We start from the raw sequence: 19,595 nt of genomic DNA, 5'->3' as shown, positions 1-19,595 counted from the left end.
GAAGAAGAAGAAGAAGAAGAAGAAGAAGAAGAAGAAGAAGAAGAAGAGAGAAGAGAGAGAAGAGAGAAGAGGAGAGGAATAACTGGTAAAAAACACATAACCATTTCTCCATAGTCTTTAATATAATGTGGTTTTAGGTCATGAATTCCAGTTAGTACACACACTTAGTAAAACAGGGCAGGATATATTTTGAGCTGCTCAAGAATAAAAACCTCTTATTTCACTTTGTATCTCTCACAGCAAGTACTGAGATGCCTGATGAATAACAGGCACTGAGTAAATATGAGCTGAGCAAGTGAAGAAATGGTATCATTTGCCAAAAATAAGGTTTGTTTAAAAGAAATTCTCATAAAATTAGCTGAAATATAGTTGTCTATTATAAGTTCAGGGATTACTATCACAGTGTTGACCTCCTGCATCGTAGTTTTACATTTGCAAAGAAATAAAAAATTGTCTTTTCACTGGAGTATTTTCTAATTTGTTACACTATTCTTCTGTTTCTCAAAACAACATATACTAGTGGGATTTTCCCTTTCTCAAAATAGCAGAAAATTATATTAACCAGCGCAATTTTTCTGGAAGTGGTAGAATAGGGTTGTGCGTGAATCGTGGAATGACTCCTGTATGTGTCTGTGTGTGTATGTGTGTCTGCGTGTATGTGTGTGTCTGTGTGTGTGTATCTGTGTGTATGTGTGTGTGTCTGTGTGTGTACATGTGTGTGTGTCTGTGTATATATATGTGTGTCTGTGTGTATGTATTGGGGGAGATGCCTCCTTGGCTTGTGTCATTCCCCTCCCCTGGCTACAGTCCCACCGACTCAGGAATAGACATGTGACCTAACCAGCGCAATTAGGGTGAACCTCAGGACTTGTGATTGGAATCCTGAGTGGAAATGCTTCTCTTTCTCCTGGACATTATTATAAGCCATATGAGGCCTGAAATTCCTGTTCTACCACTGGCTGGAAGATGAAGCCAACCAATAAAAAAGCTGGCTCATGAAGGAGCTACAAAAGAGAACCAAAAGAATTGCAGAGAATGACTTAAATTTCAAGGCATTGAATATCCTGAACTTCCACTTATTGGAGGCAGTAAGTTTAAGTTGATTGTCTGTTTCTTGCAGTCAAAAGCATTAAAAAATATCTGGATAGGGATTTGGATTGCATAGATGTGCAATTTCCTTAGTCAATATTCATCAAATGGTATATTTTATTCTATATATATTTTATCTCTGAAAAAAAGAACCAAAAGCAAATAGTGAATACTTACTAGTCAGTACACTGATGGCTGAAGGTTTTAGGAAAAGTGTATTATTGTCTACAATGTACTCTGAAATACTTTCCAAAAAAAGATGAATTAACTGATGGATGGATAGAGGGACAGCTAGATAGATAGTTATGTGATAAAGCAACACAGTGAAATGTTAATTGTGGAATCTTAAGTGGTGGACACGAGTGTTCACTGTAAAATTCTTTAAACTTTTCTGTACATTTGAGACTTTTCATAATACAATGTTAGAGGAAAAAGCTCTAGCTCACTCCTATTGCTTATACTCAGATGTCCTTAAATATTATGTGATGGCTTCTGGCTCTTCAAGTATGGCAATAGAAAAAATGTTCCTTATCATGGCGTCAAGGCCTGCTAATCCTCTCTCATGACGATCTAGGCTATGCTCACTGGATAACAGTAGAATTTGTTTCTACTGTTAGAATTTATTTTATTGATGACTGGTTTGTAGAATGTGATCAGCAATGTGAAGGAAAATGAATCAGAGTCATACATTAGGTAATTCCCTCAAAACCACATCCCTAAATGGTTTTATTATTATCAGCTCCTTAGAACAAAATAGGAAGAGCTTTGGTAAAGTCTTATTTTTCAACCACATTATAACTTAAGATGATTAAGGGGCATTTCACACTTCAATGTAAAACACAGTCATATACCACTACAGGGAATAAATCCCACTTTTTGCAGTGAATATATTCTGTGTATGTCACTTTCATATATAGAAAAGTTAAAGAGTAAAAAAATAAGTAGTGCTTTAAAAAATTTCAGTGAAAAGAGGGTCCAAGGTTACCCCATTCTCCTTTCCTCCTGGGAAATGAGAAAGAAACTAAGAAATAAAACAATAGTTCTTCAAATCAAGAAATTCAGGCCAGGCAAGGTAGCTCATGCCTGTAATCCAAGACGGATCGATTGCCTGAGCTCAAAAGTTCGAGACCAGCCTGGACAACGTGGTAAAATCTCATCTCTACTAAAATACAAAAAATTAGCTGGGCATGGTGGTGCATGCCTGTAGTCCCAGCTACTCAGGAGGCTGAGGCACAAGAATTGCTTGAACCCTAGAAGCGGAGGTTGCAGTGAGCTTGAACCCTGGAAGCAGAGGTTACAAACACGCCACCACACTCCAGCCTGGGCGACAGAGACTCTGTCTTCAAAAAAGAAAAACAAAAAAAGAAATTCCCTCTTTACCACACTCATTGTATGTGTTTGGAAATAGGACACAAACCTTATTTGTATAAAGAACTTGCATTTTAAGTAGCAAACTAACTCAAGATCCTCAATAGAAATATGTGCTCAATCCTTCAACATGAAAAAAAAAAAAAAAAAAGCCAATCCTCTAAAAGTATTTGTTTTCTTTGCAAATTGCCTTTTCATGTATTGGTTGTTCTTAAACCAGCACATAATTCTTTATTTCTACACTGTTTCCCTTCTACACTATCTTCTTTGCTTTCGGACACCACTCACCACTCGCACAGTATTCCTCCAGAATTTCAATATTTGTTAGATGTTAGCCAAACTTCATACATAACAAAATGCAACTGGCCAGGTGCAGTGGCTCATACCTGTAATCCTAGCACTTTGGGAGGCTGAGGTGAGCATATCATTTGAGGTCAGGAGTTCGAGACCATCCTAGCCAATATGGTGAAACCCCATCTCTACTGAAAATACAGAAATTAGTGAGGTGTGGTGGTGCGTGCCTGTAGTCCCAGCTACTGGGGAGGGTGAGGCAGGAGAATTGCTTGAATCTGGGAGCCAGAGGTTGCAATGAGCCAAGATCGTGCCACTGCTCTCCAGTCTGGGCGACAGAGAAACTTCATCTCACTCTAACTCTAACCTAACTCTAATGAAACTAGGCTGGTATGCAATGAGAGAATGGCCATGAAAATGTTCATTTGTTTCTTACACCTTTAGTCAAGATCAGAGTAGCTACTGAGTGTACTGTGCTAGGACTAGTCCTTCTGAATCCTGCCTGCTCTGCATACAAAGGACAAAGTTTGGTTCTCTATAGCTATAACAGTTTCACCACTCAAAGGGGAGCTTCATAGAGTTGGATGATCTAAGCAAGGCCAAGACATAGATACGTACTGGCTCAAGGCTTGCTCAATAAAGGGAGCTTCTGGGTAAATATCAGAACCCAAAATCTGTAGGTAAAAGTGTTGCAGGGAAATAGGAAGACACAAGGATCAAAGCAAACAAACACAAACAAACAGATTTATAACTAGCAGCCTGAGGATTATAGGGGAAAGACTTGAACCTTGAGCCTCCCTCAGCTGCTACCTACCTTCTCCTCTGCAGCTGCCACGGGCTTCCCTAAGCTACAGGCCATGACATTTGTTCCCTTTTGCCACACCCTAGCAACAGCTGTTATCTGAAAAGTGGGAATACTAAAACATATCATTTTTTTTCTTTTTCTTGTTTTTTTTTTTTTTGAGATGGAGTCTCACTCTGTCGCCCAGGCTGGAGTGCAGTGGCGCGATCTCAGCTCACTGCAAGCTCTGCCTCCTGGGTTCATGCCATTCTCCTGCCTCAGTCTCCCGAGTAGCTGGGACTACAGGCATCCACCACCACACCCGGCTAACTTTTTTGTATTTTTAGTAGAGACAGGGTTTCACCGTGTTAGCCAGGATGGTCTCAATCTCCTGACCTCGTGATCTACCTGCCTCGGCCTCCCAAAGTGCTGGGATTACAGGCGTGAGCCACTGCATCTGGGCCTAAACCATATCTTGTCTCACGCTGCAGGGTGGGTTTTCTCTGCTCACCTCCCCATCCAACCTCACAAATATTTTTAAAGCTACCAAAAAATGATTCTCCGTAGCCAGCCCTGATGAAAACAGCTCAAGTTGATCCTGAAGGTACCACCTTGCAAGCATGCTGTATGTACCACTAAATCCTCTCCCCTACTCCATCTTCACTATGTTCCCCATGTATCTAACGATACATAGAAAAAAATCACTGACATAAACTTCTAAGTTTAGTTAAGGCCGATAATGCTAGAACAAGGATCTCAGATTTGGTACCCACCTCTCCTTGGTAGATAATGGAACACGGAAATGTATAATTACGGTGTAGAAAAAAAGGACTGCTTGTTCTTTCCTTCATCATTTCCTAATCACTAAACTCATGGAAACCAACCATTTAAGAGTCACCAATGAAGGAGAAATGAACTCCTGACTCAAATGAAAACTAGAAAAAACAGGATAGGAAGCTGGTGCTGGTGGCCTCTAATATCAGCACTTTGGGAGGCTGAGGTGGGAGGAATGCTGGAATCCAGGAGTTTGAGATCAGCCTGGGCCACATGGCGAGATCCTGTCTCTACAAAAAATACAAAAATTAACCAGGTGTGGTGGTGCATGCCTGAGTCTCAGATACTTGGGAGGTTGAGGTGGAAGCATCACTACAGCCAGGGACCCAGAGGTTGAAGTGAGCCAAGATCATGCCACTGCACCTGGGCGACAAGAGTGAAACCCTGTCTAAAAAGAGAGAGAGAGAGAGAGATACAGCAATGTATTTCTTTCTAAAATTAAAAAAGAAAGAAATAACAGAACAGGACAGAAGAATGACTTCCTTCATCTTGCAGTCTCTTTTCTTGAGGTTTATTTAACTTATTTTCAGGTTTATTGATTCCAAAGCTGATGGAAGCCATAACTTATATCAGCAATGGGCTTTTAGAAAAGTAATTACAAGGCCGAGCACAGTGGCTAATCCCTGTAATCCTAGCATTTTGGGAGGCCAAGGTGGGTAGAACACCTGAGGTCAGGAGTTTGAGACAAGCCTGGCCAACATGGAGAAACCCCATCTCTACTAAAAATAAAAAAATTAGCCAGGCATGGTGACGCATGCCTGTAATCCCAGCTACTCAGGAGGCTGAGGCAGGAGAATCACTTGAACCTGGGAGGCAGAGGTTGCAGTGAGCCAAGATTGTACCACTGCACTCCACCTGGGTGACAGAGTGAGACCCTGTCTCAAAAATACATAAATTAATTAAAATAGAATAAACACTCTACATGAATTAGGCTCTTCACCATTGACTCCAAATACAGGGACTCTTCATTTCCTAAAGCCTTCTTTGTAAAAAATCTGTATAGGCAGTAATTTCCTGACTCCAGGATATCTCTCTGCTGTTTAGGAGAAGAAAATTTCAGTCCTAGCTTCTAAGGGGACACCCCCAGAGATATTTCTATACGAACTGTAAAGTTCCTTAGGTTCCTGTTTGAATAAAATGAATTATTTCTCCTTTTCCTGGTGTGTATGCTCTAAATTTGTTATCTCATATTTGATTTATTAGAGCTTGATCTTTGGTTCAATGGCTGATTTTTCCTTTTTTTTTTTTTTTTTTTTTTTAGACACAGTCTCACTGTGTCTCCCAGGCTGGAGTGCAGTGGTGCCATCTCGGCTCACTGCAACCGCTGCCTTCCTGGTTCAAGCGATTATCCTGCCTCAGCCTCCCGAGTAGCTGGGATTGCAAGCACGCACTACCATGCCCAGCTAATTTTTGTTGTGTTTTTAGCAGAGATGGCATTTCACTATGTTGGCCAGGCTGGTCTGGAACTTCTGACTTCAAGTGATCTGCCCACCTCGGCCTCCCAGAGTGCTAGGATTGCAGGCCTGACCCACCACACCTGGCCTGATTTTACCTTTTCTCTGGAAACTGCATTAACATTTGCAAAATAAATTCAGGAAAGCAATTCAATATTTATTAAGGACGTTTTTATTAAAAAGACAATATCAAGCCTGTAAGAGCCTGAAAGACAGCCTGTTATAGAAAAAAGGCAAAGGTGACAAACAATTTGAAAGAACTGCATTTCCTCCAATTTAGCTAACTAAACTCATAGCCTAGTAAGTTGCTTTTGGGAAGTCAGCCTTAGTGATTGGATAAGATTGTTGTAATTAGCACATTTCATCTTGGTAGAGGAGCAAAAGTGAAATTAATTATGAATTAATGAAATTAAATGAATTAAAGTGAAATTGATGATCAACGCATTTTCTATTTAAGCATTCTCTTTATTATACATTCTTAATTCTCTTCCCTACCCTACTCCCATTCTCACAGATGGCAAAATAGAACTGCAATTTATCTTCCCATTAAAATGGTTACAAATTCTGAATCAGTGGAGTCCAAATTCACTTTTCAAAACCACATGTCAAGAAAGATTGAGTTTAATATTTAGTAGAGAAAGTAACAATCCTAACTTGTCAAAATATAAATACAGGAATAAATTAGATTTTCCCCAACAGAATGGAAAAGCTACTTGTCTACTTTTTTGTTTACCAAAGTTGTCACACTGCAATGTGATATTCTTATATACATGATTCTGTTTTAAAGTTGTTTCAGTGTTTCATTTTTTTTAATCCTGTAAGTCACTAGTTGGGAACACTATTGTGGCTTAAGAGCAGAAGCTCTCAACTCTCCCATAATTTTCCGGCTGAATAATCTACAGTCTGTTGGTTTAAATGATCTTTTCCTCAATTTTTTAATCTACGAAATAAAAGTAATAAAAGAATCTACCATACAGAGTTGCTCTAAAGATTAAAGGCATTACTATACATAAAGTGCTTAGAAGAGTCCTTAGCAGGTAATAGGTGCCATGTAAGTGTTATTGTTATTATTATAATTACTACCATTTATAGAAAGAGAATAGTGATATTGTTGGATTATTCTATTCTATTCTATTCTATTCTATTCTATTCTATTCTAGACAGAGTCTTGCTCTGTCACCCAGGCTGGAGTGCAGTGGTGTGATCTCGGCTCACTGCAACCTCTGCCGTCTGGGTTCAAGCAATTCTCCTGCCTCAGCCTCCCAAGTAGCTGGGACTACAGGCACCTGACACCTCACCTGGCTAATTTTTGTATTTTTAGTAGAGACGAGGTTTCACCATCTTGGCCAGGCTGGTCTTGAATGCCTGACCTCGTGATCCACCTGCCCCAGTCTACCAAAGTGCTGGGATTACAGGCATGAGCCACTGCGGAGTGAGATTCCATCCCAGATAGATAGATAGATGGATAGATAGATAGATAGATAGATAGATAGATAGATAGATAGATAAATGTCATTGCATTATATGGCCAATCCTTTTTATTGCTGAATAATATTCCATTATATGGATATATCACATATCGTTTATCCATTTATCAGTTAATAGATATTTGAGCTGTTTCTGTTTTTGATCATTTATATATTTATTTTTGAGATGGAGTTTTGCTCTTGTTACCCAGGCTGGAGTGCAATGGCCTGGGTAACAAGGTCTTAGCTTACTGCAACCTCCGCCTGCCGGGTTCAAGTGACTCTCCTGCCTCAGTCTCTTGAGTAGTTGGGATTACAGGCATATGCCACCATGCCCAGCTAATTTTGTATTTTTAGTAGAGGCAGGGTTTCTCTATGTTGGTCAGTCTGGTCTCGAACTCCCGACCTCAAGTGATCTGCCCACCTCGGCCTCCCAAAGTGCTGGTTACAGGCGTGAGCCCCCATGTGTGGCCCCTTGATTATTTATTTATTTGAGACAGAATCTTGCTCTGTTACCCAGGCTGGAGTGTCATGGTGCAATCTCAGCTTACTGCAACCTCTGCCTCCTGGGTTAAAGCGATTCTTGTGCCTCAGCCTCCTGAGTAGATGGGACTACAGGCGTGCACCACCATGCCCAGATAATTTTTGTATTTTTAGTAGAGACAGGGTTTCTCCATGTTGTCTAGGTTGGTCTGGAACTCCTGACTTCAGGCAATCCACCCACCTCAGCCTCCCAAATTTCTGGGATTAACAGGCATTAGCCACTGCACCAGCCCTGTTTTTTATTATTATGACTAATACTGCTATGAACATTTGTGTACAAGATTTTATGTAGACATGTTTTCTCATTTCTTCTAGGTATATACTTAGAAGCAGAATTTCTAGGTCATATGATAACTCTATGTTTACTATTTGAGGAGCTGCCAAATTTTTTTCCAAAGTGGCTGTACCATTTGACATTCCCACCAAGCAGTATGTAGGGGTTCTAATTTCTCCACATTCTCACAAACACTTGTGACTGTCTTTTCTGTTATACTCATGCTGGGGGCTGTGAAGTAGTATCCAAATGCATCATTTTTTCTTTTTTTGAGACGGAGTTTCACTCTTGTTGCCTAGGCTGGAGTGCAATGGCGCGATCTCGGCTCACTGCAACCTTTGCCTCCTGGGTTCAAGCAATTCTCCTGCCTTAGCCTCCCGAGTAGCTGAAATTACAGGCATGTGCCACCACGCCTGGCTAATTTTGTATTTTTAGTAGAGATGGGGTTTCTCCATGTTGGTCAGGCTGGTCTCGAACTCCCGACCTCAGGTGATCTGCCCACCTCGGCCTCCCAAAGTGCTGTGATTATAGGTGTTAAGCCACCACGCCCAGCCCCAAATGCATCTTTAAGATACAAAACCAGAAAGACATTGGGGGAAGGAAGTAAAATCTTTTATGACAAGGGAAAAATATGAAGAAAATTGAACAAATGGGTCCTGCAGTTAAGCTGAAAAAGGAAACAAGAGACATTTTCAGGTATGTTAGTTAATTTCTTGTCCTTATACAACCAACTACCCTTTAAAGTGTCAGGATTGGCCAGGTGCGGTGGCTCACACCTATAATTCCAGCACTTTGGGAGACCAAGGCGGGTGGATCATGAGGTCAAGAAATCGAGACCATTCTGGTCAAGACGGTGAAACCGTGTCTCTACTAAAATACAAAAAAAAAATTACCTGGGTGTGGTGGTACGCACCTGTAGTCCCAGCTACTTGGAAGGCTGAGGCAGAATTGCTTGAACCCGGGAGGCAGAGGTTGCAGTGAGCCAAGATTGCGCCACTGCACTCCAGCCTGGTGACAGAGCGAGACTCCATCTCAAAAAAAAAAAAAAAGTGTCAGGATTGGCTGGGTGCAGTGGCTTATGTCTGCAATCTCAGCACTTTGGAAGGGCGAGGCGAGTGGATAACCTGAGGTCGGGAGTTGGAGGCCAGCCTGACCAACATGGAGAAATCCAGTCTCTACTATAAATAAATAAATAAATAAATAAATAAATAAATAAATAAATAAATAAACAACACAATTAACCGCAACCTCCGCCTCCTGGGTTCAAGCAATTCTTGTGCCTCCAGAAAAATAAATAAAAAAAATACAAAAGAGGACATGTTGGCAAATGCCTGTAATCCCAGCTACTTGGGAGTCTAGGGCAGGAGAATCGCTTGAACCCTGGAGGCAGAGGTTGCAGTGAGCCCAGATCGCGTCATTGCACTCCAGCCTGGGCAACCAGAGTGAAACTCCATCTCAAAAAAATAAACAACAAATAACAAATAAAGTGTCAGGATTGTGGAACCAGCCCCGAATTTCAAATCTGGAGGTTACTATAGTCATAACAACACTCTTCTTGCTTTATTGATTTATTTTACAAAGTTTCTTCCCATGTTGTACCCTATTTGATCAATACCACAAATCTAATGTGAGAAGATATTATTATTCTCATTCTGTAGGGAAGGACGCTTAGGACTAGAGAGGTTAAGTGACTTGCTTAAGGGGGCATAGCTACAATTAAAGAAAGAAAAAGAAATTGATAGAACTGGGTCTAGAGGCCAAATTTTTTATTTCAAATCCCAGTCCTTGGTTTCCTCTTATCACCTCTACCTCATCTTTGATGACCCAGAAAGTAATGCAAAACGAGAGAAAGCAGAGGGGAACTGAGAGTGTGTGAAGCACTTAGAGGCAGGAGGCCTGGACATTGCAAAGCACTTACAACCCTGCAGTGAGAGGGTAGCTGCAGACAGAAGAACTCTTTGTGAAAGTGACAATAATGACTGAACTTCCAACCCTCCAATAACTAGGAAACCAGGCATACAACCACTTTAATTCCTAAATTCTGACTATTATATTGCTCTGTACTAACAGAAGCATATTGAATACTTATAGTATTCATTTAGTTACTATGTGCTAGTTACAGTGCCAAAACAGTTGAGATAAAAAAAGAGCAATGATTAAAATTTTCCAAAGTAGAATTAAGTGGCTAACATTTACTAAGCCTTTTACGTGTAGCATCTCATTTAATCCTCACAGAGCTCCTGAAGAAGTGTCATCAGAATAACATTTCATAGAAGGGGAAACTGAGGCACAGAAACGCTAAACATATTGTCCTAAAGTTACAGAATAAATGGTGGAGGCAGAATAAGAACCCAGGCAGCCTAGTTCTATATCCTGCGCTCTTCACCACCACCCAGTCCTTCCTGCCTGATCTTGCTTGGCTGGAAGTCACATGCAGTGATGCAGAGAGACCAATAATACTAATTAATTCCAGGAACTATTTGTTGAATGCTCATTAATACATGAAGCCCAGGGGCAAATTCTCACAACTCCATGAAATACACTCATCTTCATTGTCTTTTTCAAACGCAGAAACAGAGACTCAGAGAAGTGAATTTACTTGTCCAAGGTCACAGAACTCTACCTTAGCTAACGTTAACCTGGTGCTTACTACCTATCTATCAGAAACTGTTCTAAGCACTAACTCATCTAATCCTCATAGTAATACTATGAAGTAAATTCCATTATTACCCATCGTTCTTCATTCTTTTTTTTTTTTTTTTTTTTGAGATGGAGGCTCACTCTGTTGTCCAGGCTGGAGTGCAGTGGCGCTATCTTGGCTCACTGCGACCTCTGCCTCCCAGGTTCAACCAATCCTCTCGCCTCAGCCTCCCAAGTAGCTGGGATTACAAGTGTGCCCCACCACACCCGGCTAATTCTTGTATTTTTTAGTAGAGATGAGGTTTCGCTATGTTGGTCAGGCTAGTCTCAAACTCCAGGCCTCAAGGGATCCACCTGCCTTGGTCTCCCAAAGGGCTAGGATTACGGGCGCACTAACTTGTCCAAGGTCCCACACTAGTAAGCAGCAAAGCCAAGATTCAATCTAGCTTAAAGTCTTCCTCGAAACAACTTAATGCTGACACTTGCCTACATAATGGTGGAGCAGTCATTCAAACCCAGGTCTAACTCCTGTGTGACAAGGATGGCTCTCAAAACTGCTGCAGTGCAGAGAGGCTCTAGAAAAGCAGGGAATAACAAATGCTCTGGGGACTGCGAGGAAGAGGCATTTAAACTGCATCTTGAAGGAAGAAGTACTTGCTGGACAAAAAGAGCCATCATGCAATTTAATGTTTGTAAAATAAATGAAAAAGAAGTAACCTTATCCAATGGAAGACTTTTAAAAAGATGGCCCAGTAATGAAGAGCAGAGAAATTGAACTTTCTTTCCCATAGCAGGCTTTAAAGGGACTGAAGCCTGCTATCACTCGCCTGCTACAGCTTGGGCTTCTAAAGCCTCCAAACTCTCCTTACAATTCCCCCATTTCACCTGTCCCAAAACCGTACAAGTCTTACAGGTTAGTTCAGGATCTGCGCCTTACCAACCAAATTGTTTTGCCTGTCCACCCTGTGGTGCCCAACCTGTACACTCTTTTGTCCTCAATACCTTCCTCCACAACTCACTATTCCGTTCTTGATCTTAAAGATGCTTTTTTCACTATTCCTCTGCACCCCTCGTCCCAGCCTCTCTTTGCTTTTACCTGGACTGACCCTGACACCCATCAGTCCCAACAGCTTACCTGGGCTGTGCTGCCAAAAGTCTTCAGGGACAGCCCTCATTACTTCAGCCAAGCCCTTTCTCATGATTTACTTTCTTTCCACCCCTCTGCTTCTCTCCTTGTTCAATATATTGATGACCTTCTACTTTGTAGCCGCTCCTTTGAATCTTCTCAGCAAGACACCCTCCTGCTCCTTCAACATTTATTCTCCAGGGGATATCAGGTCTCTTCTTCCTTACTCTACTCTTTACAACAGGGCTTTACGCAGTCACCCCTGCCTTCTTGGACAGCACCTCACAAACTTACACCATTATCCATTATCTACCCAACTCCTATAAAGCAACCCCTTCCCCATCTCCCTTCGCTGACTCCTTTTTAGATTCAGTCTGCCTGCACCCAGGTGATTAAAAAGCTTTATTGCTCACACAAAGCTTGTTTGGTGGTCCCTTCACACAGACACGCTTGACAGGTTTCATTAGAAAGTACTCTTGATGAAGGAAATTAATTTTGACCACATATTTTTTAAAAATCAACAAAGAATCGATAGGCGCAATTTGCCTTTTGTAACATTAAAAATCAGTTAATTCTGACTTCCAATATTGGTTTCCTTCAGAGACCTTTGCAAGACACTCTTTCAGGTCCTGAAACACAGCCACTTACACACCAAAACGAGCTGGGGAATTCAGGCTAAGAACTAGAAGGAACAGGGGCCCGAGTACAAGTTGTGGCTCAAACGCCGCAGAGCTGGGTTTTCTTTTTTCCTGGCAAACTGATTTATGACCACACGAAGGGTAGCTGCAGAACCAGTTAGACTATAAGCACTATTCCCAAACAGCCCTAGAGGAAGGACCATACAGGGATTGGAATGGCAAGGGGAACTCTGGGGGTCATCGCTTGTTCCCAAGTTCCGTGAGACGCCTCAAGTTCTAATTCTTGCAGCAGCCAGGGTCCCCATGGATCCCGCTGCCCAAAATGTGCGAGCCCGGGGAGTTGGCACAGCCTCAAGGCAGCCCGACAAGGTGCCTCCACGCCCCCTTGCGGACCCAAATGATTGAGGACGATGTGCCAATTAACTGATAGGTGCAGGGTTTCAGAAATGCTCTCTCAGTTTAACCCCACAAAAGTCCTTGAAATGAGGCGTGGTGATCAGCCCTGTTTTAAAGATGTAAAACACCGAGGCTCAGGGGAGTGAAGGAAGACTTGTCAGCAAAAAGGAAAACCTAGTGAAGGCCATCGTTGGTCTTGCTCCTTTTAGCAAGGAGTAGAGGGGCTGGGGTCTCCGCGGGACCCCACACCGACCCCTCTTGCTCCCTTGGCGGACGAGGTGCAGGCTGTCAGCCGGGAGGCCTGGCAGCGTCCAGGTACACGGGAAGACGGACAGCGCGGTGGGTGGCAGGGAGTCTGTCGGGCACAGGGCTGCAGCAGCCAGGCTAGGGCGCAGGGCGCACCACCCGCTCGTCGGCTTCTGCCAAGCAGCCCCGCGTGGCGAGTCCTCAGGGACCCGGGCTGCAGCCGCTAAGCGCGGGCGCAACGAGAACCATCCACGCGCCTGCAGCCGTCCGGGCGCCCCACACGAGTCGCAAGCCACGAGCCAGGGAGCGCGTGCGCGCAGGACTGCAGCGGGCACGCGTTGGCAGTGCCATCGTGAGCTCACCCGCTGTGTCTCTTGCCTTACCGTAGCTGCTCCCCGGTGACCAAGACCTCAGCCATGCGCTCCAGCTCCCTTTGCTGCGCCCCGCCACTCCCGCTGGTACTGCTGTCACTAGCAGCACTGCCAGTGCTGCCGCCCTCCTCCATGGTTGGGGCCGTGCCGCTACCACTGGCTCCGCTGTCCGCCGAGGGTTTGGGTGCTCGGATCAGTCTGCCCTCACAGACGCCTCCCGCGCCATCTTTGTTCGGGGCAGCTCCACTGCTCTGACCGGATTGGCTGGAGAGGGAATCCCTGTGGGTAGGCAGACGCGCTGGGCTAGTCCGGCCCCAGAAACTTGAGCTTGGGGGCGTGGCTAGAGCCCCTCGTGGTCGGGGGGCGGGGCCGATGGAGCAAAATATAAACATCTGGGCGGGGCGCTGCTTCCGAGCTGTGTGTGCTGCTGGAGGCTGAATTTGGTGAGCTTCTCTTTACCCACAAAGCTCATGCTGTAGAATCCTAGGGACAAGGCTGGAAGTTACTAGTGTGAAGGCGTTTTTATTGTACGTTTCATACCCCAAGTTGCCAAAGAACAAAACATAATTCAACAATCTGGCCAAATGGTCAACAGTGAAATTAAACATTCTTCTCTCCCCAGCCTCTCTCACCAAAGACAACTTATTTGTCTTACGTTGTAATCAATAAGGAACGCAGGCCTAGGAATCAGTCCGACCTGGGATCCAGCTCCATCCACTCCTGTGATGTCCTATTTAAATGTGTTTAATCCTCCCTTACAAAATAAAAATAATTACGGCTACCACTTTTTGACATCTGCTGCATTAAAGATACTTCAGATATGTTATTACCTCGTTTAATTATTACAATAAATCATAAAATGGATATTGGTGTTGGTTTTGCATCAGGATGCAGGCTTGGAGAGGTGAAGTTACTTGTCTAAAGCAAGCAAATAATAAGCATAAGAAGAGCCGGGCACAGCGGCTCATGCCTGTAAACCCAGCACTTTGGGAGGCTGAGGCGGGCAGATCACCTGAGATCAGGAGTTCCAGACCAGCCTGACCAATATGAAGAAACCCCATCTCTACTAAAAATACAAAATTAGCCAGGCGTGGTGGTGCATGCATGTAATCCTAGCTACTTGGGAGGCTGAGGCAGGAGAATCGCTCGAACCCGGGAGGCGGAGGTTGCTGTGAGCCGAGCTCGGGTGAGCCGAGTTAGTGCCATTGCACTCCAGCCTAGGCAGCAAAAGCGAGACTCCGTCTCAAATAATAATAATACGTATAAGAAGAAATCTAACCCAGGCCATTCTGGCTTCAAAGTTATGCTTTGAAAAGACTAAAAGACTGCCTCTTAAAATGGGGATACAATGGTATTGTCTACCCGTAAAAGATTATGAAAGGAAATTTGATTAGCACCAAATAAATGTTCCGTTTTTCTGTTTCATGCAGAGTTGGAGTTGGTCTGCAGGAAGGCGAAGTAATGTTTATGGCAGTATTCATGTGTGTTGAGCATTTATTCTGTGCTTTACATTGTGCTAAACACCTTATCCTCACAAAACCCTGGAGTTCGGTATTATTTTCAACTTACAAATGAGAAAGCTTAAGTATAGAAGGATGAAGTAGTTTGCCTAGAAAGTTAGGCAGCCCTTAAACCCTGGTTCCGCAGATTCCCAAGGCCATACTCAGCCCCACTCCAGAAAAAGAATAGTTGTCCAACTCCCTTGAGCATCCATGAGCAGACCTGCTCTGACTCTGCATGAGACAGATGTTAGGTGACTCTTTTGCCAAAAGAAATTATTTAAGTTTCTTAACTTTTTAAATAGGCCACAATAGACATGTAGACCAAGGCAGACATAGTTCTAGGTGACTGTAATTCTAAGAGTCTTATTCTGCATAAAATATATAAATCATTGAACAGAAGTCCCAGAGTTAATGAGATTAAAAGGTGTCTGTTGCTCATGTTTTAATCTTTTAACGACTAAATAGAATATCAAGAGTTTGCACAGTCTTCTCAAACATACGATTTCTATCTCAATTCTGTCGTTTGCTAATTTCGCAACCTTACGCTAGTTATTTCTCTTAGCCTCCCTTTCCTATCGATAAAACTGGAATTATAATTTCTACTTCATAGGGATGTTGTGTGGCGTAAATGAAATAACGTAATCCCAGTTCTTTGGGAAGCTAGGGCAGGAGGATTGCTTGAGGCCAAGAGTTCAATACCAGCCTGCGCAACATGGCAAGACCCTGTCTCTACAAAAAAAAAAAAAAAAAAAAAAACCCAGGCATGGTGGTGCATACCTGTAGTCCCAGCTACTTGAGAGGCTGAGGTGGATCACTTGAGCCCAGGAGTTCAAGGTTACAGTGAGCTATGATTGCACCACCGCATTCCAGTGTATGTAACAGAGCAAGACCCTGACACATAAAAAGAAAAGAAAAAAGAAATAACATTAAAATTTCTGTTATGTAAAGTTTCTAAGATCCATGTCAGTAACACAAATTTGTAAGTTTAAGATAAAAAAGCACCTTAACATAAAGAAAAGAAAATTCAAGTCAGGAAAATACCTGATACTATTTTTCCACTGACAGTGAGAGAGCATGATTTATTTTTCTTGCCTGACAAGAAGTGTGTGTAGGGGGCGGTGTGTGTATAGGTAGGTATATGTGAACAGGAAATGGGAACTGGTTTGCTATTATTGTTTTAACCTTTCAACATATGACACACACCATGCTCCACTGGGTAAGAAGACAGATCCTTTTTCCTAACTTAGGGAAAAATTGGTGAGCCACATCCTGAGGACATGTCCATGACTGTGAGCCCAGGAGCAACTGGTTTCAGTAAACTGTAATTTTTAGATATTGATCAAGGAGAAAAGGACACTGATATGGCAATTAAGTCAGCATAAATATTTTAGAAAAACAGAATTCTGACAAACCTTGGTTTGATTCTTGGCCGTGTTTGGGCAAGTTCATTATCTTCTCTGAATTTGCTGTCCTCTTTTGTAAAGTTAAGATAATAACACCAATTCCATTGGGTTATTGGGAGGATTAAATAAAATTTACTGAAAGCACTTATTACAGGTGGGAACTATTAAGTGTGCGCTTTCTCTTCTAGCTCTCCACACCTACCTCTTTCATGCCTTCTGTCTGTTTTGGTGCTTTGGGGCCAGTGCTTCTCAAAGGTTTGGTGGGGGAGAACCAGCTGTGTGTGTGTGTGTATGCTTTCAACCCATTGAAACCTGATACTTTGATGAAATACAACGATAAAAATGAAGCCAGGTGCAGTGGCTCACGTCTGTCATCCCAGAACTTTTGGAGGGCGAGGTGTGCAGATCACTTGAGGCCAGGAGTTCAAGACCAGCCTGGCCAACATGGCGAAACCCTGTCTCTACTAAAAATATAAAAATTAGCCAGGCGTGTTGGCAGGTGCTTGTAATCCCAGCTAGTTGGGAGGCTGAGGTGGGAGAATTGCTTGAACCTGGGAGGCAGAGGCTGCAGTGAGCCGAGATCATGCCCAGTTAGCAAACCACACTAGGAGTAGCACTGGTGTAATAAACTCTTCTTAAGGGTCAGCAGCAATGTGAGAAGGAGATGAACTTGATAAAACATGTGAAAGAATACTGTCAGCTATGAAGTTTAATATGTTAGCTGTCATGCTTATTGTTGCTTTTTAATATGCATTCGTATTATTCCTGCTTGAATTTTATTTATTTATTTATTATTTTTTGAGACAAGAGTCTCTCTCTATCAGCTAGGCTGGAGTGCAGTGGCGCGATCTCGGCTCACTGCAGCCTCTGCCTCCTGGGTTTCAGCAATTCTCCTGCCTCAGCCTCCTGGGTGGCTGGGATTACAGGCATGTGCCACCAGGTCCGGCTAACGTTTTTGTATTTTTAGTAGAGATGGGGATCTCACCATGTTGGTCAGGCTGGTCTTGAACTCCTGACCTCAGGTGACCTTCCCACCGGCCTCCCAAAGTGCTAGGATTACAGGCATGAGCCACTGTGCCTGGCCATCCTGCCTGCTTTTAAAGACTAGCTGAAATGCCACCTTCTCTGTGCTATTCTTCTGCACTTCTCCAAGCAGTTTATTGCTATTTATTGCCCAAGGGGTTCACCTTGCCCACTGCCTAGAAAGAGTCGATTCATCAAGACGAGGGAATTGCAATAGAGAAAGAGTAATTCACGCAGAGCCGGCTGTGCCAGAGACCAGTGATATCTTTGTTGTTGCTGTTGTTTGCTTGTTTTTAATTATACTTTAAGTTCTGGGATACATGTGCAGAACGTGCAGGTTTGTTACATAGGTATATATGTGCCATGGTGGTCTGCTGCACCCATCAACCCATCATCTACATTAGGTATTCCTCCTAATGCTATCCCTTCCCTATCCCCAACCCCCTGACAGGCCCCGGTGTGTGATGTTCCCCTCCCTGTGTCCATGTGTTCTCATTGTTCAACTTCCTCTTATGAGTGAGAACATGGAGCATTTGGTTTTCTGTTCCTGTGTTAGTTTGCTGAGAATGATGGTTTCCAGCTTCATCCATTTCCCTGCAAAGGACATGAACTCATCCTTTTAATGGCTACATAGCGTTCCATGGTGTATATCTGCCACATTTTCTTTATTCAGTCCATCATTGAAGGGCATTTGGGTTGGTTCCAAGGCTTTGCTATTGTGAATAGTGCTGCAATAAACATACATGTGCATGTGTCTTTATAGTGAAATGATTTATAATCCTTTGGGTATATACCCAGTAATGGGATTGCTGGGTCAAATGGTATTATGCACCCAACAAACATATGAAGAAAAACTCATGATCACTGGTCATTAGAGAAATACAAATCAAAACCACAGTGAGATACCATCTCACACCAGTTAGAATGGCGATCATTAAAAAGTCAGGAAACAACAGATGCTGGAGAGGATGTGGAGAAGTAGGAACACTTTTTTTGGTTTGGTTTTGTTTTGTTTTTATTTATACTGCTGGTGGGAGTATAAATTAGTTAAACCATTGCGGCAGACAGTGTGGCAATTTCTCAAGGATCTAGAACCAGAAGACCAGAGTTTTAGTATTACTCAAATCAGTCTCCCCAAGCATTCGGTGAGAAGTGTTTCAGGACAGCTTGGTGGGTGGGGGGAGCCAGTGAGCCAGGAGTGCTGATTGGTCAGGGATGAAATCATAGGGAGTCAGAGCTGTCTCCTTGCGCTGAGTCAGTTCCTGGGTGGAGGACCCCCAGATCAGATGAGCCAGTTAATCGATCTAGGGGGTGCCAGCTGATCCATCAAGTTCAGGGTCTGCAATATATCACAAGCACTGATCTTAGGAGCAGTTTAGGGAGGGTCAGAATCTTGTAGCCTCCAGCTACATGATCCTCAAACTATAATTTCTAATCTTATAGCTAATGTTAGTCTTACAGAGGCAATCTAGTCCCCAGGCAAGAAGGAGGTCTGCTTTGTGAAGGGGCTGTTACCGTCTTTGGTTTAAACTATAACCTAAGTTTCTCCCCAAGTTAGTTCAGCCAACACCCAGGAATGAACAAGGACAGCTTGGATGTTAGAAGCAAGACAGAGCTGGTTAAGTTAGTTTTGCTGTCTCAGTCATAATTTTACAAAGGCAGTTTCACTCTTTCCTACAAATGTACATCTTTTTTCTTTTCTTTTCTTTTTTTTTTTTTTTGAGACTGAGTTTCACTCTTGTGGCCCAGGTTGGAGTGCAATGGCGCAATCTTGGCTCACTGCAACCTTCACCTGCTGAGTTCAAGCGATTCTCCTGCCTCAGATTCCCGAGGAGCTGGGATTACAGGCGTGTGCCACCACATCTGGCTAATTTTTATATTTTTAGTAGAGATAAGGTTTCACCATGTGGCCAGGCTGGTCTCGAACTACTGACCTCAGGTGATCCACCCACCTTAGCCTCCCAAAGTGCTGAGATTACAGGCGTAAGCCACAGCGCTTGGCCCAAATATACATCTTCTTACAGAAGATTTAAATTGTTCTTAACCATTAATGAAGTCCTGATTCTTCAGCTACCACAATTTTTATTCCCTTTGTGAATGGAAGATTGATGATTTAGCAATATTCTGTGCAGATCTTTCTGTTTGTAAAT

The 19,595-nt window shown here is 43.0% G+C and overlaps 1 protein-coding gene across 1 annotated transcript in view; it reads right to left on the bottom strand.

Moving 5' to 3' along the window:
• DEPTOR (DEP domain containing MTOR interacting protein) overlaps window positions 1-13,835 on the bottom strand; it is a 185,524-nt gene extending 171,689 nt beyond the window's left edge. The window contains exon 1 of the mRNA XM_023224703.1: window positions 13,530-13,835. Coding sequence (XP_023080471.1) covers window positions 13,530-13,651 — 122 coding nt within the window. The 5' untranslated portion in view covers window positions 13,652-13,835. The remainder of the gene's footprint in view (window positions 1-13,529) is intronic.
• Between the last annotated feature and the right edge of the window lie 5,760 nt (window positions 13,836-19,595).

The sequence above is a fragment of the Piliocolobus tephrosceles genome, chromosome 7 (assembly GCF_002776525.5).
Source record: "Piliocolobus tephrosceles isolate RC106 chromosome 7, ASM277652v3, whole genome shotgun sequence".
NCBI lineage: Eukaryota > Metazoa > Chordata > Mammalia > Primates > Cercopithecidae > Piliocolobus > Piliocolobus tephrosceles.
This window is presented reverse-complemented; position numbering and strand designations above follow the sequence as displayed.